Raw genomic sequence first — 23,999 nt, 5'->3', positions numbered from 1 at the left:
GTGTGAACTATGACAGACCGCAGAGCTGGTTTATATTTTTTCCCAGTGACTGAAGTCTAGCATCTTCAGTAAAAATTAAAAATAGTTAACCCACTTTTATATCCTAGTATTTGAGGGGTGAAACAGGAGTGAAATGGGGAAAGAGTGAAGGGAAAAGTAGTTAAACTGAAACAAATTGATCAAATATTGGTTTTTTACTAAATAAATAAGGATAAATTCTGTTGGTTATGTGACTGTATTCACTTGATAATAAAGCACTCTAATGCTGAAAAGTCTGTCACTATTTCAGCTAAAGCACTGGCCCATCAGCTCGTAAATAGTCTGTGATTTGAAGCATGCAAAGAAGGGCAGAGCTGGGAGGCTTCCGTGCTGTGTAAGCTGACAACTGGAGCTGCGGGTGGGGCATGGGCGTGCGTGCACTCCACTGCTTATCTCACAACGCTGTTTGTGTCAATATAATATAAAGGATGTGCATGTGTTCAGTTATCTTGCATCTAGCTGTCGTAAACCAAAGACGCTGTGTATACTCTGTGTACAGGTGGCATAAACTCCTTCCAACTTCTTTTTTATGATAGGAAGGTAGCTGCAGTTCAAATCTAATAAAAATTTTAGATAATGGAGCTGGGCAGAAGTAAGGAGTTATAAGAAAAATTCAGATTTTCACTACTTAAAGAAAAAAAAAAAAAAAGTCAGACCTGGGGGCAAAATTAAATTACAGAAAACTGAGCACTCAAACCTGCCTCTGGACTATTTTTAATTCTGTTTTGCGATGTTGTTTTTTGGTGCTGTTATCTCTTTCTTTTCTTATGAAAAGTCTGGGAGAAGAAACCAAAACAGTCTCTCTGAGATTTTAACTCACCCATGGGAGAATATGCCAAACACGCTTTCCCAAACTACTCTAAATCTCTGTGATGCATTATAACTCAGTATCAGAGAGCTAGAGAAGTCCAGAAGATGCAAGATGAAAAATTGATATGCCGTGCTTCACTGTGCAGAACACACAGACCTGAGGAAAAGTGACTGGGAACACTTGCTGAAGCGAGCAATGAGTAATTTAAGGCTGTTTTGGGCAGTCCTACCTTCTGATTTGGTGATTAGGTGGGTGCCTCCTCAGCTATTTGCTGCACTGAGCTGAATATTTACTGTATTGATAACAGCAAACCCTGGCAATGCTGGCTCCAGGAGTCAGAGCAAGTTAACAAAACTAATGTAGACTATTCTGTTTCTATTATTATGGCATTGCCTGAAGAATCTCAGTCAATAGACTCTGACTGCTTGAGGCTTATTCTCTGTGTCACGTTGCCTTTCTTGGACCTTTTCTGAAGTTCAGGAGGAAGATATATATTTTCTAGTAAAATAAATAATTTTCCAGGCTTTTGGTTTTGGCTTTTTTCTGTTTTGGTTTGGTTTGGTTTTAACCCAGTGAATTGTTTAGCATCCCGTAAATGCAAAATACAGGCCTGATTCTGCTTCCATTTTAAATCAGTGAGAACACTGAATCCAGGGAGAGCAGATTTGGGATTTTTTTTTTCTTAATTAGGATGTTTGACAGCTCAAGAAGGTTATGTTTAGAAGAGAGTTAGATGGCTGTATCTGGTGTTTAACTTCTCTTCTGCAGAATAAATTTCCTGTTGTAAAAATGCCACAAAAGGTAGCTACTGCTGTTTATTGACTAAAGAGCCAAGTAAAATCCAGCTGTGAACATGTGGGTAATAGGAGGTTTTCCCCATGCCTATATTTGATTTCCATGCACAGCCTCATGTTGGTAAATATCAGTGTAAGTCTCAATTTTTCTTTTGTGAATAGGGTACCTGACATGACCAGTTAGTTGTATGTGAAAAGGTCTGCGAGGGAAAAAAAACCACAAAACCAAAAATGAAACAGTGCAACAATAGACTTGTTAGTAAATGGGAATCTTCATACCTTAAATGTTAAGGAATTTTTCCCTCTTCTTTTTCTGCAGTTATTGGTAGAGCTGGGCTAAGCTCAGATTTTCTATAGTGTAGGAAATTCCATTATTTTGACAATTTTTCTCTGGCAAAGTGGAATAAAAAAGTGCTCCCTTCAAGTAAAGTTTAAAAATGTTGGAAAATTAAAGAAATTATTGTTCAAGAAAAAAAAAAAGCTTTATTTTATCTTAATTTTTAAAAAGTTGGGAAATTTCCATTGTAAAATAGGAGTTTTGATTAGAAGAGTCAACTTGAAAAGGAAAAAAATTAGCTTTGTTCTTCTGAAATGTCTAAAGGGACATTTCTACATTTTGTTTATTTACTGTTCAAAATAAAATTCCATTAAACAATGCATTTTCTCTATATTTATATTTTAGTGGTAAAGTACTAACTAGGTCTAGTTACCAGCAGGTGCAGTAGAAGTTACTGGTCGAGGAAGAGAGAAGTGTGTGAAAAGTGCACAGAAAACCCTGAAGAAGCAAATGAAATGGCTGAAGCACGTGCACTGTCTGCCCCTTGGTGACCCGTGGACTCACCCCTATATTAGCTTCAGTACTTCTTGATATGCCACGTTTTCACCGGAAATAAAATACCCATCAGATATTATTTGAGACAACCGTATTTGTAGTATCACATCCCCAGTATTGTTTGAGACAACTGTATTTGTAGTATCACATCCCCAGCATCCTCTTTTGCTGGGAGGACAACCAAAGAAGGGACATAGGCTGACAGCAGAGCTGGTTCTGCGAGGTACTGCAGTATGTGAGTAGTACCTTTGTCTCCGTCAGTACTGCTTGTGTATTTAAATTTATGCACATATTTAGTACTCTGCTGAATTGGTATGTCATACAGAATGGGCATGCAATCCTTTTATCTGACGGACGGTTGCTAATTATCACACTGGCCCATGTAGTTTGGTTTTACTAATTTTATAAACCCACAAATACTTACTGCTGTGTTTCATCCAGGAGTCTAAAGTTGCCCTCTTCTATCAAGGTTTATACCTCAGAAAAGGTGCATTTTGTCAATTTTGTTTGCCCTAGCCAGGTTTAAGTTGTATAACCAGCACTCACTTTCTGGATAGCCACTGGTCTGGCTGACCTTGGCAGCATGACAGCTGTCGTATTTTCACATGGATGAACTGTTCTTGAACAACTTCTCCAATGTATCGGGAACAAACAAGCTTTTCTTCAGCATCAGGAATGCAGCAGGTCTTCTTTCCAACTATTTTTTTCTCCTTCCACAGACGTATTTATTGTGGCAATGGCAAGAAAATCCTACTGCTAAGCCTTCATGTTTGAGTTCCTTTAAATTTCCTTCAAGGGAGTGACAGAACAGCCAACCTAGATCATGTCAGAGCTTGCTTTCTTTAATTTAACTCTTCGTTTATTTTTAATAAACATGGCTATTAATTTGTAGTGGCAAGAAAAGTAGGAGGGCAAAATCCTTTTGCATCTTTATTGTTAGTATTTCCATTTCTGCTGTGTATTTATTTAATTTAAATCACTGTGGCAGTTAGCAGTGACAAAGAGCGGGATGCTGCTGGGGAGGCTATAGCACAAACCCAAAGGGTTTGCAGTGTGATGGACAAGATGGCCAGCGATGAATGGCAGGGAGTATTTTATACAAGTGGTGTGACCTCCAGCTGGTAGCATGTTCGCTACATCCTTCAGCTGAACGAGGAGAATCAGAGGATGGAAGGAGCAGGAGCAAGAAGGGAGCTGGTGTCAGGAGTTAGAAGTAGCAGTGTGGGAAGGCAGCGGGGGCAACCAGGGAGCTCAGATTGGGCTGGGGGAAGAGTCCCTCACTAGCAGAGAGTAGATGGCAATGGTGAGAGCACAGTCCTGCTGACACCAAAATCTTTTTGGGTACGCAGCAGTTTTGTTAGAAAAAAAATCTTCATCTCCAGAAAGGAATTTTCTATTGAGTTGTGAGAAAAGGAGAGAACACTCCCAGAAGAGCCAATAACCCGTTTGTTAGAGCTTCTGTCTGCCAGGCAGAAGTTAATGTAATTTGGGGTCTGATTCAGACTGGAGGCTTGTATTTAACTTAAGGTTGTATTTCTACATTGGTCCGTGCAGTTACTTAGAGATTTGTAGTAGTACAGTGCCATGGCACAGATTAACTGCTCAGCAGCTTCGCTCCTTGAGTAGTTTTTGGAGCCTGTGCTGAGCTGCATCTTAGCACACCTAAATGTACTCTAAAATTAACTGGTTTTCTCCAAAACTGCACTCCCATACCCTCCCACCATGTGTCTCTGGGATGAAGGCGTGAAGCACGGAGTCCTTTGATTTAATGGCAGTGTAAGTCAGTAAATCCAAGTGCTTTGTAAAAGTTTGCATGTTTCTGGACCTGAGCTGACTCGCGTGGAGCTGGCTTGTGTTTCTCCGCTCCATATGCACAAATGCTCTTCGTACCAGGGATGCCAGTAGTCAGGAAGGGAGTCAGCAAATATGTTTTGTTTGATTCATGCAAAAAAAAAATCTTCAGTGGTAGCAATAAGTATAACTGATGACTGAGTCTTGTGTGGCAGAAGAGCTGGTGTTCAGCAATCACATAAGTTTGGAGAAAGAGTTAAAGTTGAAGATTTTATTGACGCTCCTGTGTTTTGCACATTTTTTTCATCTTGGGAATGAATTTCAGACCCCAGTGGTTAGTATTAATGCTATATATCCTCTGTGGTTAGTATTAAATACTGTACAGCCCTGCCAAATGCAGAGAAAGTTAGAACTGAAAAAAATAACCCACTGTGAAGAAGTTAGATGCAAACAAATGGGGATGGAGGTTTATGCTTACAAAGAGCTCAGCTCTGTTGGCACTTCTCCTGGACCAGTCCTGTCGATCTAAATCTGAAATATTTGCAGAGTGAAGTGTTGCTAATGAGCAAGGCTGGCAGGACTGGACTGAAGGTGAAGAAGGCACCTGAACAAGCGGTTTAAAGCAGGAACCGAGAGACTGGGCTGAACCCTGTGAATCAAACTGCTCCACTCTACCCTTGTCTTAATCTGTTCGCATCTGCCTTCCTGCCAAAGCGGGGGGAGACCGTCAGCCGGCGCGCACCGTGCCAGCTCGGGAGCTGCTCGGCTCTTGCCTAGATGAGCGTGGGATGCTTTCACGTAGCCGGGGGACTCCAGCTCTGGTGTGTTCCAAAACAAAGCACAGCCTATAGTTTGTTTTGTCTTTCAGTGGAATAAAAATACGGCACTTGGCAGAATGTGTTCTGTAAACAGGCAACTTTTTACTTAAAATGCAGTGAGTGAACTTGGCTGTGTAAGCTTGGGGTCTTGAAAGTTCCTCTGAAAATACTGTTATTTTTTTAAGTTAATTTTTTTTCCGGAGTTGATTTAATTCAAAGGAAGTTTTGTTTGCTTGCTTGCTTGCCTGGGGCTTTTTGGTTAATAGATGAGATTAATTTCTTCTGCAGTTTATTTTGGTGAAACTTCTGTAGAATTTGGGGGGGATAGCACAGTGCAAATGGAGTTAGACTTTGAAACTTTGGGTTAGAGTTTGCAGACCCCAAAAGCCAACTCTTGTATTTCACAGTGATTTTCCAAGCCTTTGAGCTCAGACTTTGTAAGGGAAGGGAAGGCCCAGTGTTTCTCTGGAGAGCTTCACAAAGAGCTTTCCATCTCTTTTGGGGCCCTTGCGTCAACCTGCCAACCCCCGTTGCCCAGCGCTCATGCGTGGTGTGCAAAGCCAGACCGGGAGGGTGCTTCCCATGTTTGCATGGCTGATGCTGCCTTTCAGCACAGATATTTTTAACTTTTCCATGTCCCAGCTCCGCTCGGGGCTGAGGTGTTACTCCAGGGCTGTGGCAGACTGGGCGGGCAGCTGCAGGGCTTGGCGCTTGGCGAAGCTGCCAAAAATCCCCCGGCAAACCTGGGGCAGTGCCGGCTTCTCCCCAAAGAGTAAGTGGCTCTGAGAGGTTTTGCCACATAAGGGCCTGTTTGAGGTTGTGGGCACCAGCTGACAGGGATGTCTTTGCCTCCCAACAGATGGCTGGGCTTTTTATTTCAGCAAGCAATCTTGCGTGGAGGGGTGGTCTCCGGATCCTGCCAGCATTTCGCATGATAGGGCCAGCTTAGGGCAAGAGGGATCTGATGTCCATGCCCTTCATAGCTCATGAGCTAAATGATGAGCTGTTGACAGGAAAGCCATCATCTGAAGTGTAAGATCCTGAACTCTCCCCGCTTTTCGTTTTTCTTTGGCGGAATTAATGCCCTATTTGCTTGTCTCTCAAAATCCATTCTGGCACGAGTACAAATCCTCGCCTGGTGGCAAGCAGTTGTCTGGATTCGAGATGCCAAGATTTGTGCTGACAGCTCCTTCTACACAATCTGAGTCAGCCTGTCACAGCTGGCCATTAGAGGCTTAAAAAGACACACACATGTACAACAAATAGCACCAACTTCCCGTTATTGAATATCAGAACCTGCTTGATGAGAAAACGTAATGGCTTACACTGCTCTTTATTTTAGTGTAAACAAACACAGTGTCTCCAAACCCCTGTTCAAGTGTGGCAGCTGTTTATTTTATGTTGATTGCTTGCTCTTATTTAGGAGCACAGGTCTAGAAGGGACTTCCTGGGTCAGGAGATCCAGTCCTTGATAATCCCAAGCATCACATCTTATAATCCTCCTCATTACCTTACTTTTCTTTAATGACAACAGTCCCTTGTCGTTTCAATTTGTCCTTGTAGCCATTTGCCTACTATGATTTTCTTGGCATGGAGGAATAAGCACCAAAACTTGCGTTGTTGAGGGGCAGCATCACAACTAGAGCAGGGCAAAGAATGCTGCTCATCAAAAAGGGATTTTCTGAAGCTGTTTACCCTGCAGTTTTGCCTTTCTTGGTGGCAGTGTGTGCGAATTCTGCTGACCTAGCACTCAGTTTGGGTGCTAAAAGATGGATGCTTGCAAAAGTTAACTTTCTGATTTAAAGTAAAACAGGATCAAACAATTCCCCGCCCCGCTTTTGTATATGGAAACAGGTCAGATGAGCTTCTGCTCAGTCAACTGATGGTTATTGCAAGGGTAATGCTGCTCTGTCTGGTTGCGCCAGGTTTTAAACTTGCTGTAGGATTAAATTTTGCACGGCTGAGCTTTAGTAGACCTTAGTCTGTAGTTTATTTTGGACAAAAGGTTGATAAACTTTGGCTTTCAGGGAGGAAGCCTGGAATCTGAGACCCACTATTATTCATTGACTTGTCTTTATGAGTTTACAGTCCACTGATGCATAACACTGAAGGAAATATTTTCAGTGAAATGTTTGCTTTTTTCTTTGGCTTTGTAAAATGCAATGTCTTTTCTTAGAGATATATGTCAGGGTCATATAGCTACTTCAGTGAACTGTGTATGGTCAGGAAATAGACTGCATTGAAAATATTTCATTTTTCCGTGAAGTCAGTCTTTTAACCAAGACTTCCCCCCTTCTCCTCTCAGGGTTTTGGTCTCCCACTAACCACTATTTGAGCATTAATTTTATGCACAAACTGGGTTTAATTGTGGAAGGGAGATTTCAACTGTATGGAACATTTTCAGTATTTTTGTATTAAATCAAAATTTTGCACACGACAGCGAACTTGTAAAACAAAACTCCGTTTATACATAAGGGCATTTTCTTGGCTGGCATTTTTCTGTCCTCTTTTTGCTGTGCTGAAATATGTGTCTCTTACTTCCTTGCTGCTATGGATGGCACAGCGAGGCTGACCATTTAGCGTGATAGAAGGACTGACTCTGCAAGCTTTAATGGCTCTGACACAACAGATCTATTAATTTAATGCTTACATGCTTAGGATGTGCTTACACGTTTGCTGGATTGGGGCCCATGCAAGCTCTTCTCCCTCTTTGGATGGTCAGTGGGGTGATTTGTCTGAGTTGGGAATACTAATGTAAATAAGGCTTTGTTGGATCAAATGTGCAGATGTTACATAGTACTACTACACACTGTTTATAAGGCATTAATGTCCGTTTCTCTTTCTCCACAGGTTCTTCTTGAAATTTTTCCTCAAATGTAACCAAAATTGCCTAAAAAATGCAGGAAACCCTCGAGACATGCGTCGATTCCAGGTCAGTCGGACACGCTTCCTCCTTTAAAAATCAGCAGCTGTTAGGGACAGAAGTACTTTGACCCAAACTAACCTAGTAATTCACTGGAAGATGCTAAAAACATAAGGTCACAGAATATTGCCTGAGGACTTCTTGTCACAGCAGAACTGGCAGGAAGTAGTTGGGTTTTCTTGCTCTGGACAAGAGAACTCTTGGAGATAATGTCATCTCCACGGGAAGTGAAAGCATGAAAAGGAAAAATCAAAATGACCTCACTAGGTTATGGGGCTACCCTGCTCTGAGATATTCCGTTCTGTCTGGGGAACTATTTGCCTTCATGTAAACACTAAGTGAGCACCATGTTTATTGGAAGGGGCAGAGGAGGGTATAAGAGCAATTAATAAAATCAGGCTTGTGACTACGCTTCAGCAGTTGTTCTTCAGCAGCATTAAAGGCTCATAAATGTGCATCAATGGGATGAAGGTCCATCCCTGTAGTCAGCACTTGGAAAAAACTACCGTTGGGTCTATCTTTCTTGGGATGTTTTGGGCTGGTATTTCCCTGCTGTTGCAGCATATGGCAGTGGGGCTTGGGAACTGTAGTATCAACACAGCTTCTGATGGCCAAGGACATTTTTTTATGCTACACCTATGTCCACAACTACTTTGGGGATTAAGTACAGCACTGTCCCTTGGGAGGATGGTCTGCACTTGCCTTCCCCAGTACTGGCAGCAGAGTGGTGTGATGGCAATGCTGAGAAGTAGTTGCTCCAACCCCTTTATTGAAGATGTGGTCCTTTGACTTTGCCAATAATCCTTTATCTGAGTATGTGCTGAAGAAAAATATTAGGTAGAGAGCCAAAGGGGCTTCTCTTTTGATGGGAGGAGTGTATGTGGCCCAGGGAGAAAACATAATAGAGTCTGTCAGTGGGGATTTGCCTCAGGGTTCTGAGGAAGAAATAGGAGATTTGTCCCATAGACTACATGGGTCTCTGGAGGAACACAACTCCAAAAGACAGCTGCTTTCTGCAGTAGCTCAGGACCTTGTTTGCTTCTTTTCCAGCATTGTCACACTTAAATAAAAGTGCTAAATGCTATGTAAATGGCAATGTTACTTATATGTAGAACATAATGTCTTTTATTGAACTGCTTAATTTCAACACTGGAAGGCAGAAGGGTGTTATTTGCCCCTTTGAGCATAGAAGTGCAGAAGTGAGGAGATGTGGCCACAGGGATTAAATTAATCAGTATAAGAGCTAGCATTAGCATGGCAGAACCCTTGGCTTCTCACCCCACACTCCTCCCTCCATCACGTTTCTCCTGTGATTTGAGAGGGCATTATCACTGAAGGAGAAAGTGGAAAAAGGCTCTCACCAGCACAGGGATTTAGGCTGAGCGGTCACCCCTGGGGCCTGTCAGAGCTTGCTTCACAACATGTACACTCTGCTGGGTTTGTGCTCGTCCAGGCTCGAGGCTGATTTTCATATGGTAATGCCTTCGCGTGTTCTCTCAGAACAGCAATCAGGAGCCTGTGTCGGTGAGTAGGTAGGACATAGGAAAGGTTGTTGATCTCTTGACTTGTAAAGACATTCTGTCATACAAACCCAGCTTCACAGCAGTTGAGCTTTCTGTGTGTAAACAGAGACTGCTTAATTACACAGGTCATGTCAATTAGTGTGACCTTAACATTTTCAAGAAATTAATCACTTTCAGCCAAGTGAACCACTCGTACTATAATACAGGATGGTATTGAAGCTTGCAGCATTCTGTTAAGTGCCCAGGCTTATTGTTTTACAATAGCTGCTTTTATTTATTTTCTTTTTTTTTTTTTTTTAATTTTGAACTTGTTGCTCTTTTAGCAATAGACTTCTTAAAATAAAACAGCCAGACTCTACGGAGTCCAGGCTTCATTTATCATTTCTTAGGGTGAAAAGGACCAAGTATACACATAGTATCTCAATGATATGATGCACCTAGATGTTTGAGACAATGTTGTATAGGAACCAAGTGAAATCTGGGCCCCTGAGAAGTCAGTGGAGGGTTTGCTATCAGCTACCTTTGAAATATTGCCAGTGACTTACAATGTCTCTAACAGTTATGTCAAAGTGCTGTTAAAAACCATGAGAGTAAGGTATTTCCAGATACTTTTAAAATAGTAATATACTCTTTTTACACAAAAAAATGGAGACTTTCCCTTCCTTTGCTTCATTCCCCTATCTGTGCTGGACTGTTAAGCTGCCCAGAGATTTGTCTATCTTTTGGCCATGGTGTCTCATTCCTCAGTCCACAAAAGTTGCTAGGAGTTATTAGGACACAGATTATGGTTTTGGTGGGAGAGACAGTGAAGGGCCAGGGACATGAGTCTTGCACTATCTAAGGACCAGCCCTGCGGAAAATGCCTTTCTTAGCAGTTTTTAGGTTTTTTTCCTGCAGCAGGGAATTGTCTGATTATCATATGGTATGAGAGAGGTTAAGAAAGTACAGGGAAGAGGCAGAGTATGTGTTGATTCAGACGACTTCTGTGTGAAACTTCATTCAGACTCACATATAGAAATGAATTAGTAAGTTTTATCCTGACCTTTGCATGAAAATGTGGTGGTGTGATAAGCCTAACATAAAAGTAGTTGTGGGCCTGGAAGGAAATACATTTCTCTGCATGTCTGAGATGCCCAGGCATGTGACAACTGGAGTGGTGTCAAGTGCCAGCAAAAGTGTGTGCTGGAGCAGTGCTGGCCCTGGCTGTGTTAGTTGTGTTTCTATTAGCAGAAGGAGACAGTCAGAGAGGAGAAGTCAAGTACTATGCAGGGATTCAAGACAGTTGAGTTGAGTTGAGTGTTCAGCTGTGCTACAGACTCCCTTCTTGTCCTTAAGAAAATTATTTAATTTCTGTGTGTTTCATCAGCCCAATTGCACAAAACATTTGGTGATACCAGGTATTGTCACTTTTGTGCAACCTTGCCTTTTTATTCCAGAAACCCCATGGAGCAGATGCTCAGTCTGGTTTTGCATTCTTCATCACAATAAGTCATCAGTCTTGGTGGGATGGGCTGTAGTGCCCCAATTAGTGGTAATAATAATAATACTAAGTAGATAGTATCATTGGTGAACTCTGCTCAGATTTCCTTTTTCAGCACTAAAAACTCATTCATACAACCTAAACAGTTTTGTATGTTATTGTAATTAATGAAACCCAGGTGCCCTAGTTATCTTGTTGTTCTTGTTTTAGCACAACTGCTTGCAAACTGACACATGTCAAGTTTTAATTTAGAGGAAACTTTTCAGACTGAGTCACTGCATAAAACCCCAAACATTCATTTATTATGAAAACCTTGAAAGTCACTTAGAAATTGCCATGCTGTTTGATTCTGTTACCACAACCTCTTCCTCAGCCTAGGCTGCTAGTTTGCCTCCATGGGACGCTGCCACTCATGTTTGAATTGAAGCCACTTGTGTCTTATTGCAAATTTGCATAAGAGACAGAGATGATGCCTCATGAATCCCAGATAATGGAATATGGACATGCAAGGCTCCATCCCCAGAGAAGGGAAAGGCAAAAAAAAAAAAAAAAAAAAAAAAGGCTGAAAAATAGCAGTGAGAGCTGTGGCCTAATTCAACAAGGTAATTAAGCGCCTGTCCTGTCCTTGAGCATGTGAGTGAAATTACTGGATGTATTGTACTTATGTGCTTTAAGTTAGGCACCTTTTTAAGTGTCTTGTTAAATCGAGAGTGATTTTTAGTTACCAGAATAAAGAAGTCAACACATTGTAGGAAGAGGTCACCAAGTGGTGATGAAAATAAAGATGTTGCTCAAGCCATTTCTCCATAGCTTTCAAAGAGCAGCAAACACAGGAGTTACAGGTTTAACACTAATGACACACTTCAAACCTGGAAATCATCTTAATCAGATTTTCTCTGCCTTTGCCACTGGATGTTGGGGACATTGCAAAAATATCAGATCCCTCACTATACATTGGAGAAAATTAAAAGCACAAGGAACATGCTATGTCTTAATCAGTTAGCAAAGCTTAATGGGCTGTGGTTAAAAATGAGGAGTCATGCAATGCTTAATTTTGATATATTAGGTGAGGTACTATAACAAATAAACAGGCCGAGTGTTAAACATGGATAAATAGCTTGATCTCCAGGCTCCTGGTCTCTGAATATTTTTTTTTTTAAACTAAGCTCCAAAGTATTCACAAACCGAACTATTTAATGGCAGGCAGAATAATACACAGAGCTGTGATACGTTAATGCAGTTGATAGTGCCAACTTAATTGAAGAAAGTTGTAAACTGATGTGTTTCTTTCATACCTCTGTCTCCCCTGGTGTTGATACAGGATTTAAATTCAAAATCTATGAAGGGCTAAAGCTAAAGCTCAAAATCATTTTCCATGTTTGCCTGTCCCAAATTAAAACTGTGTTTTGTTGACAAAATTTGGAAAGGTTTGAGATTTGGCAGGCCTGGTTGTCCCTGTGCTTACATTAATGTGTCAGCACCTCATTAATCATTTATTAAACTGTAGTGTGCCTTTCCCTCTTGCTATGGTCTGTGTTTTAGGATGCCTCAGTGCCCGTTCCACATATACCTTGGCTCTCCCCTCCCCCTAATTTTATGATTTCTCCACAAATTAGTTTTAGCATGTGCTTTAACTTGAACATATCCCAGTCATTTCAAAATCAAAACGAGGAGAGTGTAGTATTTTTTTAGATTAAAAAATATGAGTAGAACTTGTAAGTATGTAAGTGCTCTGTAGCAATCCAAGTACGTAACTGTGGCACACAATATTCAAGGTGTATTTTTTCTCTGTTAATAATTAGGGGCATTAATATTTCGTTAGTGCAGTGTATGTTCAGTATTCCTGTATTAATGAGATTTTGCATTTAAAGAATTAAGCAGTAAGCGTGTGCTGCTTCTTACAGGTGCACTATGAATAATCATTTTTTTTTCAGACAGACACATAAAGTAACCACTTTTTTTTCTGCATTTCCTGAGACTGGAAACAGTTTCTCTTGGGGATTCCTTTTATAGTTTCTTCTGCTAACGACACCGAAGAACCACACCACTGTGGTCTCTTTGTAGTAAATCAAACTCTCTGTTCAGGAGGTAGGTAGGAAGACACTGTTAAGTAATTCAAAATATGTTGCATCAACAGTTTCAGAAACCTGAGGGGGGAAAATTAAATGTAGATTTACTCACATAAAACTGACCTCACTAGGACTGTTTCCTTAAGTTCTTCCCTAGAAAGGTGCATGTATAAAGACAGCTACTTGTATATACGTTTTTCACAGGTTTGAGACCTAACTTGCTATTATTACTCTTCACCCGTTATTTTTCTGGAATCCTATTTCTATAAATGTTCCAAAGTTTGGGTTTCAGCACAGGATCAGCTTCAGTGGGAAATCTGTGTGTACCTACATGGTTTTAAGATTGGGGAAAATATTTAATGTTGTAGCCGTTGTTATTAATTATAATAGTGTTAATTTTCATATGCATCTAAGCAGACGCATAGAAAAAGGTAAGGATCTGGCATAAATCATGGAGCTGTGACAGGCAATGCCAGCTAAGGATTTGGCTCAAAATCCCAGTTGCAAAGAATTTACAATAGTTGCAAGTGCACAAATAAGATTGCAAACCCTGAGCCACTTACTATAAGATCATATTTTATTGAAAATATCATAAACTTTATTCTTTCCCTCAGGAATGCAATGGATAAATTACTTTTGAAATCCCTTTTGGAATTTTATATATAGGGCTTGGGTTTTTTTCCCCTTAGTTTGATTTCAGAAAAACTTACCTACAGTGATGGTGCTTTCTTTTTCCCAAATTTCCATCTGTAAGAGCTCTTGAATCATTTATTCTGTATTTTAATATCTTTCACTTAAAACACGCACAAAAATCTATTGCCTGGAATGCCATACTGAGGGATGGTTTTAGGATCCTTTAGATGTAAACTATTCTCTTTTGTGTTCCTCTTTTTAAAGACAAAGACTTTGGGATTAGCTATGGGCAATTTAGCAACATTGCTTACTTTATATTTTTGAGCATTTTAATCGGTGGTCAGAAATAGGTGGAGAATTTTTTCTTTAACTTTTTTTTTTAGATCCAATTCAAGTGATGAAATTGAATTGTTGTAAGCGATCCTTTAAGTGTCCCCATTTGACCAACTGTGAGAGGCAGCAGCTTCCTGAGAGAGTTGAAGCAATGTTTGCCAATCCTTGTAAAGCATTTCACCTCTTCAGAGGCTAAAGCCTCTCAAAACCAAGAACAATTAAAGCGAGAGCCTTTCAGAGCGACTGGGGAATTCAGCAAAATAAATCAGAAATCCTCTGCCGTGGCTCTGGAGGCTTGCCTCATTATAAGAGCAGATCTATTAGCCCCCTTGCCATTGTCTTTCATTTCTCAAGTGAGGTGATTCTAATTAAATTAATCTGCATGTCAATCTATCGGTGATCAATCAAAAGGGCTGAGGTCCCCCTTTGCGGCAGTGTGCTTGCGGCTGACAGGGGCTGATAATGGAGGAAGAAATAAACTGTCGAGCAAAGTTAATTAGTCAACATAATAGGTGGATTAAACAGGAGCTGCTGATTGCTGTTTCACATGTAGAAGCATGAGGTGGGAGCTGAAACTGCAATTAACAGACAATTATTATATTTGGTTGTAAGAGGTTGCATGAATAAACATATCTCTGTGGGTTTCAGTTTTTAATCCCTTTCCCTGTTTAATGTAAGGAGAAGTGTAGGTCATTTCTTCTTATTGTTTTAGTCGAAGTTCTCGAAGGCGACGCGTGCTCCTGGCAAACCAGCAGCCAGCTGAAGGCCAAATCTTTGGCGGGGGTAAAACCCTGGGAATGCCGTACTTTGTTGGGAAGAGGCTGTGTGTGGGGGTGGCTGAATGAAAGCCAGGGAGGCTATGAGGTTTCTTGGTCTGATTGGGGTGGGAGGAGACCCGGTGTGATGAGCTTGTAGCTCTGCCAGGGACTTGCCCCATGCATCCCCCACTTTTCTCCACAATGGTTCGTGGCTTGGGTGCCCTCAGCCTGAACAGGGATTTGCTGTAGGATGGTGCCTGCTGAGCCTCAAAGTTGAGAGGTCCCTCTGGACACCTCTGAGCAGTTGAGTCTTCTAGTCTGGACCCAACACTTACCCGTTTGCCCCTGCTGGGTTGACTCCTCTCCCGCCCTAGGCTGCTCTAGGGAGCAGAACTGTCAGATCCTGCCTCCAGGGCAGTCCTTCTCTGTCTCCCTCCCCTTGCCTCAAACCAAATCCCAGGTGTTGACATTGAGATAAGTTGAGAAATACAAATAATTCTAGCACTGGATGAATAGAGTTGTGTTCTCCAGATCAAGACCCCACTGTCAAGCGTGCGTGTGTACACAAACATACCTATACGTACTCCCTGAGACAGAGCTCGGGAGAAATCTGGGCAAGTTCAACAACCTGTAGTGACTGTACTGAGGGGAGAGCTGTACTGAGAGTAGAGAAGGGTGGGGGGAGGTGTGCAACAACTCTCATTGCAACTTCACAAAATACACTTTTGTTTTCTTTTATTCTGAATCGATACTCATTTGCAATGTCAACAGCTCTATCTACTTCAGCATGGAAACTGAGGATAATTTAGGGTGAAACACAGCTGCCCTTGTATATAGGGGAAAAAATACTTAATAAAGATCTTCTTGTTAAAATGATGGTTAACAGTGTGCCGTCTGCCATGCAGCTACAAACTCTGCAATTTAAGTTAAAACTGCATCAAAAGCTTGTGATGCCAAAGACCCACTCATCAATAGCGTCTCTTGTTAGATTTGTACAGCATAAGCAACAGTTATTATGCGAAATAGCTATGCAATTTTCTACAGCTCCCAGCTGTTATTTATTTAACTGAGTTTATTACACTCTGTGCTTCTTAAAAAACATACATATATATCCAAATTTTCCTCCATTTTGCTCTTGTGCTTGCAGGTTGTGGTGTCTACAACAGTCAATGTTGATGGCCATGTGTTGGCAGTGTCGGACAATATGTTTGTACACAACAATTCCAAGCACGGGCGGAGAGCTCGAAGACTTGATCCCTCGGAAGGTACGCCTTCTTATCTGGAACATGGTAGGCATATCATTTTCATTGGTTGGCATTGCTACTTTAAATGTGGATTTATTTGGTTTGTGTCTCTGGCTACTGGTTTCAAATTGTCCTGTAACAGTTTATACCTTTGGGACCAGATATTTTAAAGAGACTGGCCTCCAGACCCAGGGGGGAAATTTTCCAGTAGGTCAGCACTAAGTGTAGTGAAATGACAAACCAGGAGGCAAACATGGGAGCAGAGTCTGTCCTGTGTGTCAGTGAAGTGTGGTGGTTTCTTTTTTTTTTTTTTTTGGTTGCATCTATTCAGCACCCAAAATTGGAGTCTGATGATCTTTTCCAAATTGCCTTGATTTTTGACTGTGCATCTAAAGGATGTTGCATATTTTCTGAAGTGCTCAGCACCCAAATTTTGGATTGGATTTCTTCTATCTATAGAGTGTTGAGCTCTCTAGGAGATTCAGCTTTTCCGTTGAATTGCCCTAAATGAAAGCAGAGCCCTTTTGGAAATCCATCTGCTTACTCAAGCCATGGATGAATGTTCTCTTCTGGCTCCAGCTGTGCCAGCTGAGGAAGTTGCTCTTCCCTGCACACCACAGCTGCTTGCCTCTCCTCCCTGCTGCAGGCTGTTCTCCACCATGGACATGCCAGCTAAGATGGTTGTCTAATTGCTCCCTAGTCTCCTTCAGTTCAAAGAAGTTCATTTGAGTTAAACCATTTAAATAATAACTGTTTGCCAATCTAGCTTATTTTCCTGAAATGATTGAGAGAGAAATGGTGCAAGGCAATTTGTCTGGCTTTTCTGAAAGGACAGTAAACCCCAGCAAGGGTGGGATGGGGGCATGTGGGTGGAAGCAGCCTGGGGGACAGTAATCTTTTCCGTAAGATCAGCTGGTCCTGGAAGAGAACATCTGCTGGTGACTGTAGGTGCTTAAAATGGGAGTTGTTGAGTGCAAATGTACTTTGAAAAATCTGGATTCGATTAATGTTTTGTTTTGCTCTTTGTCCTCAAAGTTGATGACTACTACTGAAAACCAAAACAAAAACAGAGGGCATTTCACTCCCCTCTCCCTGTTCCAGCTTGGTAGAATAGCTCTTTGTCTTCAAAGCTGTTTGTAATCCTAAATTCAATAGGTGCTTGCTCCCTGTAAGAGATGTGTACCCTCAGCTTCCATTGAAGTAGTTGAGTGTAGAAGGCACCAGTCCTTTATGCTGGTTTGTTTCACAAATATTTGCCAAGGATCTGATGAATATTTAAATAGATTTTTCCAAAGAGTTTGAAGAAAGCAGATAAAATTTTCTCTGGAAAAGTGAATGCCACTCAGAAAAATGTTAACTAGATACGTTAAAATAAATGATTAATACTGAGAAATGGGCAAATGTGTGGGTTTCTATTACTCAGTGGATTCCTGTGGAAATAGCTTTCTATTCTGTTTATGCTTTCAGGCATCAGTCCTGCAGGCACTTATGCATATATTTAAGATTATGCGCACATATGGTCCTGTTGGGCTCAATGAGGCTTCTTGTGTCAGTAAAGTTGAGGGTATTGATAAGTGTTTGCAGAATCGGGTCTGTAGTTCACACTTACTAACCTAAAATTCTTAGCTCAGCAGCGTTTCTCATTATATAAACATAACTTACATCTGTATTTATTTAGCTCTAACTTTTTATGTAGGCTATGAGCCATTCTCAGCCATAATTCATGTTATAGAATTTTTTTTTCATGCTGCCAACAACCTAATTTAATAAACAAACCACTGTCATAATTTTTGCTGAATTTTTGTAAGGAATGTACGAACTCTGTCTTTATTAATTAGCAGAAGGCACAACATTACAAAAGGAAACTTCTCTCTGTTCAACTTTGTAATCTTTCCATTAAGTCTAGTCTTTCAAAAAGACACTCCTATTTTTTACTTATAGTCCTACTAAAGTAGATGCCTTCCCCCTCCCATTGCAGTCTTCTCAGTGCATGCTTTGGGTCAAGGCAAAACTTACTTTCTCATACATAAATGTTCTTATTCGCATTCATGGTGTAATAGCATCTCATTTTACCACAGCTATTGTTCCCACTCCTACTACCTGAGGGATTCTGTTAGCAAAAAGAAACAAAAAAAGATAATGCTATGCTTACATATCTACACAAACCCTAGTTACTGTGCTAACATTAAATGTCAACATCTGCAAAATATCTCCATGTGTACATTTTGTGGGAAAGGTGATTTTTCTAATCTACTTTCTCAGGCACCTCTCAAGCAACCTCATAAAGCAACCGCTAGTAAATTCTTACTTTTGAATAGCAACCTCCACACTACAAAACTGCACTCTTCCCAAAGGCTTGGTGGAGCCTTTCTTTGTAACCTAAATCCTTCGATCCAGCTCTCCAGGAATTCTATGCACATTTGAGTCCAAGAGACAGGAAAAAAAAAATCCAGTAACTGTTTTTAATGTTGGTATTAGATGTCTGAAACACTCAACTGAATGAAAAAAAAATAGGAAAAGTCTCAACTGGGCTTAATGCTATTGAATTTTGGGCAACTACCACAAACCTTAGACCTGTTGGAACAGATGACAGTTTCCTCCACTGAAATTAATTTTTGCTTTTAGTTTGAGTCCTGAAGTTTATTATTTTTCTTCAGTTTTTGGAATTTTTGTCTTGGATAATATCTGCAAGTGTAACTAGCAGAGACAGTTTGTTTGCCTTTCCTCTTTCCATCTTTTCTGCCTCCCTCAGGGGGAGGGCAGATTGACCTGACCAGTATCTGTAAATGGTGAAATGGGAGGCTAATGTAGTCATGGCTAGTTTGTCTCTGGTTTATTGCTCTGGTGAGCAACTTGTGATCATAGGTTTCTAAATGTTGGGATTTAGACCAATTGACCAATTCCCTTGTACTTTTCTAGATGTTTAACTCTTTAACACAAATATCCGATCGCTATAGAGATCAATGTGTGACTGTGTGAAGACTGGGGAAAGGGGAGAGGGGCTGTAGCAAGAAGGTGTGCTGGTTGCCTAGTTTAGTTACACAATATCCAGCTTATTTTTCCTTACAAAGTTGTGTTGGGACATGCTGCTCTGAAACATGGAGTGGCAGTTTATGTGACTCCTAAAAGACACTTTGGGTGCCAAAAAGCTGGAAAGAAAGCTTTACCTCCCGAGCCACTCGGGAGCCTGGTGTCTCCACATTTGGGTTTTACCATCTCATTAGCAGGTAGCCTGGATTATTTTTGGGACATCCACCACATCTCTATTTATATCTTGCTTGTCAGACAGTAAAATGAAAGTTCCTTTTCGTAGCTCGTCTCTCTGAATATAACTAGGAGCCTAGATCATGGTTTCGTATCCACACACTGTCCTCCTTGAAACCAGTGGGTTAAGAAGCTCGTATTTCAAATAAATATATCTATCTTTCAAAAGTAATAGCTGGCAGAGGCCAATTATTTCATACATCTCTGTGTGGTATAAATAGGGTAAGCCACAGTAATCTGTGGTTTTCAATAATTATCACTTTTTCATTCACAAATAGTTGGATCCTCACTTGTTTTATATTTATGGTAAACCAGAAAGCTGGTGTGGTTGACCTTTCTAAATTGTACATATATAGTAAGATGTATAGTGAAGAGCCAATAGGCCCCAACCAGTAGAATGTATTTCAGCTTGTAGTTCATCCCAGGGTGTCAATTTTAAAAGCAAAATCTTTCCAATGCAATTTAAGTGACTAGGTTATGGAAGGGGGGGAATTCTGTCAGGGTTTGCAACAATGCTTTTCAAGTTTACCAGCATGAAGTCCACCGCTGCAGATGTCTGCAAAATTTCCAGTTAAAACTCTCATATTGCTGCAAAGTAAAAATTCTTTTTTTCCCCCAAATCTTTGAATGTAAAGCCAATTGCAGCATTAGTTTCTCTATTATTTTTCCTCACTGGCAGAACGCAATGCCCTCGAAAAATGATAGTCCCTGAGACCCTGTCAGTTTGCATGCTCTAACACTTTATTATCTAATGATCTAATATGCAACAAGGCAAAGAGGGGGTGCTTATCACCCTGACAGGATGCCTAAGAGAAGTGACTAAATTACTTTATGTACCATTAGCGCTAGCTGCCACGGTGAACTCACTGTGAGCATTTATGCAAATATTCCTGAATACATTCAAGTGGCCTTGTCAGGAAGACGACTGACAAGCAGCTTAAATGCTTGGGTTTTTAAAGGGACAGTTTTATTTCTTTTTCTTTTTCTTCTTCCTCCTCCTCCTCTGTAGGAGGGTGCTGAAGAATTAGGTGATTGTAAGGTTTGCTGGCGATTTGGTTCTGAGTCAGCTCAACAGCAGCAGAAGATGAAAGAAGCAGGGTAGAAATAGGGAGAAATTTTAAGACATGATGTCAGAATTTGCAGATGGAAGCAGAGACAACCATGATTTCTAAAGCAATGTCCTGCCATTATTTTAATATGAAATATACATAAATCTCTGTGTGTGTGTATATATATATCTAAAATAGGTCATTATATAGCAAAACCATTATTAGTGGCTGCCTTATTCTGGAAATGATAGTGCATGGCAGGATTATTTGATCACTCCATTGTGGTACGTGAGACAGTCAAGCTTTTACAATGTTGTTTTAGTTCATGATGGTAATGAGTGATTCAGACCGTTTGCTGTCTGCAGGTGCAAAACCTCCTACAGTAAATGAAGAGTAGTAGTTGCTGTGCCTCAGCTGGGTGCGTCAGGTAGATCCTCTCCTCAGCAGTGGGGCCTTTAGAGAGCTTTTCTTGCCAATGCTGCCCATCCTGGGCAATCTCAGAGCCCACAGTCACTACAGCAGGCACATTCACAGATTCTCCACTAAATCTTCAGATTTGAAAGCAAAAATGATTGCTAGGCTGTGTCTTAGTTGATTTGATATTTTCTATTTAGGTTAATAAAAAAGGAAAGTTTTTCCCCACCTTATAAACTATTTTGAGAGGATAATCTTTAAAATAAAGCTTTGAGACTGACTGCCTTTAAGTATCATTGTTATCTAGTCTGACTATAACAGAATTGTTGAGAGTGCTCGTATACCTTGAATTTAGCTGCATGTGCTGGGCACACCAGTTGATGATTCCTGAAAGATGCTCAGAAATCTGACTTAGTGACCTGGTTCTTGTCCTTACAGCCACAGGCTTTGCCGCAACATTAACCACTAACTTTCTGGCGGTGTGGAGAGTCATGAAGAGGATGCCCCTATTAGCTCCATTTTAACCATTTCAACCCTGAATCCCTTGGTGTTGCATGTCTCCATGCGAGTTGATTAAATTGTTAATACAAGACAGAATACTGACTGAAGCGAAAGATATTAGCAAGTTGAGAAAGGTTAATCTTCAAAACTTGATACATTTTACCCTTAGATGGTATAGGTTCAGATTCTTAATCAACGTTAGGGACCATTGCATTCACAAACTGGCCGGGTTTAAACAAAGAAACTTTAATGTTTGACTTGTTTAATCTATGGGTGGAAGCACCTGTTACATCTGAGTGCTTCACTTAAGAATGTTTTCTTGATTATGTGAAAAATATAAACACACAAGCTTTTTCTGCACCATATAATTCCATATAGAGAAATGCAGTGGGCTTGATTTATTATTTAGAAGGGAAATATTGATAAAAAATATTAGGATTCTACCACTCTACTTGAGGGGATCTTGTATGTTATTCTGAGTTAGGTCTGCTTTCTAATTTATTTTCTATGAGGGAAGAATACCTAGGGTTGTTGGACATCTCTATGCATACACAAGGGAAAAAATGTGACTTTCAGAACATTGCACAACATGGATAGTAATAACAGTAAGTGAGCCTTGATATACTGAAGTATTGCAAAACTTCAAGCTGGAAATAATTTTCTTTACTTTTGCCAAGTTGTCTTTTTCATATCGGTTCCTTCATAAATGCAGTGACTCATAAATTCAGGCAATTTTTTACATAATGGCTTGTTATGTGTTCTTGGAGCTTGACCTCACCAAGCATATAATATTAACCTCTTCACTGCCCTGTGGACTTACTGTATGTTTCTAACGTAAGTGAGCACACTGGGACTGGATTAGTCCAGTATATGTACTCAGAGCTTGAGCTCTGAAGTCCCTCTGAAGAGACAAAAAGTGGCCAGAAAGTTAAGGTGCTTCACTTGAGAGAATTTGTAGATAAAGACTCCAATATGATCTCAACAAGATTTTAACTCTGGGGACCATTGAATTAAGTTGCCAAAACTGTGGCAGGTTCTCTGCGGGTTGCAAATGTTAACTCAGGAGGTGGTGTCTTCCTAAAAAGTATATGGCAGGTCGGGGAGAGGTTAAGGGTTTGAGTAATTCCTCCCCCAGGAATTGCTGGGTGAGGTTTTCTGGTGGGCACTATGCAGGATATCAGGCTGTGTGATCGAAATGGTCCCTTCAGGAGTAAAATCTTGGGATCCATCAGGTTAGCAAAACACAGCAGAGCTCAGATTTGTACAGCTCCAATTTAGGTAACCAAAACTGTGTTAATGAAATTGTGCCCCACTGAATTATGCTGATGCCTTTTTTTAATCTTCACCAGAGCAGAGTAGCTGTCTGCAGGCCCAGACCCCTGCTTCCTTTTTGGATATAACTGAGAATTTCACAAGAACTGGGTGGGTGGGTAGGTGGAGCTGCTTTTCTCACAGCCAGTCATATCAAACAGAAAGCAGAAAATCTTCTGTTTCTATTTGTCTAGGTCATAAATCAGCCATTAAGGAGAGGTACTCAAAAGCTTAGAATATTTGGCTGCAGCAATTTTGATCTTTCAAAATTTATTTTTAGTCTGAGACTAAAGGAAAACAAGATTTAACTGATTTTCTGGGAGGTGAATTTTTTATGGTTGATTTGGGTGAGGAGACTCCAGAATTTCTGTTCTGCCATTAGGCTGTACGTATTTCATGAAGTTGGAGGTTTGAGTTTGTGGGTTTTTTCATTATTTAAACATTATTTCATAACATATATGTACTAACACTGCTGCCACCATGCCGCAGGAGACTTAAGAGATACCATTTGAAGTATTCTAGTCTTTAATAGAAAGGATTGCTGTTACATAATGCCCACGGAAATACCTTCTGAAAAGTCAAGTTTGGGTACTCCAGTTACCACGGTTAGAAAGGATTCCTGCTTGACAGTCACTTATCAGGGATCTAGTGTCACGTCTAATTGAAAAAGGAAAAAATGCTACAATGGAAGCGGGAGACACCTTGATTTTAAAAAGATAAGGTGTGGCAGTTTCTACCCATGAGCAGCTGCCCTTTATGTTTTTCAAATAAATGAAAAATAAAACAGCCCTTCCCCCAGAATATCTAAATGATGTCAAGCTGTGATATGTTGTTACCCTCTATTGTTATGAGGATGTCATGAATTAATGGAAAAATAGTACCTGGATGAAGATAGAGCACATTTTGTGAATTTCCCAGAGGAGCTTTCAGAACTGTGCTCCCAAAATTGCAAAAAGAAGAAAACATGGGGAAAACTGTCATTAAAATTTGATACAGACTTGTGTGAAAAAAACTGTTTTGTTACAGCAAACAGATAAGGGAGAAAAGTTCAGATGGAAATTCTCCAACCACCATGAGAGTTGACTCTTATTTGGAGAGCTAGACCAACCACTTTCTGAAGGTTTGAGGTTTCTCTCCAGACCTCAGAGGAATCAGAGTACAGTTATGCAAGTAGAAAAACCTTAGCTACTCTGGCAGAAACTTCACAGCTACCAGTACAGGAGAACATGCAGTAGCACTCAAATAGGCAATTAATATTCATAGATAATAAGCATTCATTACATTTCAATTTGCTTTGCTGGCCACCATGTCACTAATAGAATGGCATCATAGGGGAGAAGAATGACATTAGGATTAGAGAAATGTTTGAGAGATAGTGTACCATATGGCAGTGAAGTTTTGCCAGACATTGT

At 40.5% G+C, this 23,999-nt stretch overlaps 1 protein-coding gene across 6 annotated transcripts in view; it reads left to right on the top strand.

The window, feature by feature from the left end:
- Positions 1-23,999, top strand: part of EBF1 (EBF transcription factor 1) — a 285,433-nt gene that overhangs the window by 170,223 nt on the left and 91,211 nt on the right. For 4 of the 6 annotated variants that reach the window (XM_072872918.1, XM_072872921.1, XM_072872916.1 and 1 more), the window contains exons 7-8: positions 7,936-8,017; positions 15,952-16,093. In XM_072872918.1, coding sequence (XP_072729019.1) covers positions 7,936-8,017; positions 15,952-16,093 — 224 coding nt within the window. The remainder of the gene's footprint in view (positions 1-7,935; positions 8,018-15,951; positions 16,094-23,999) is intronic. The other 2 variants (XM_072872920.1, XM_072872919.1) reach the window with 1 other exon arrangement.

The sequence above is a fragment of the Ciconia boyciana genome, chromosome 9 (assembly GCF_034638445.1).
Source record: "Ciconia boyciana chromosome 9, ASM3463844v1, whole genome shotgun sequence".
In the NCBI taxonomy this organism is placed as follows: domain Eukaryota; kingdom Metazoa; phylum Chordata; class Aves; order Ciconiiformes; family Ciconiidae; genus Ciconia; species Ciconia boyciana.
The sequence above is the reverse complement of the archived record's forward strand: the minus strand, read 5'-3'. Positions and strand labels throughout refer to the sequence as shown.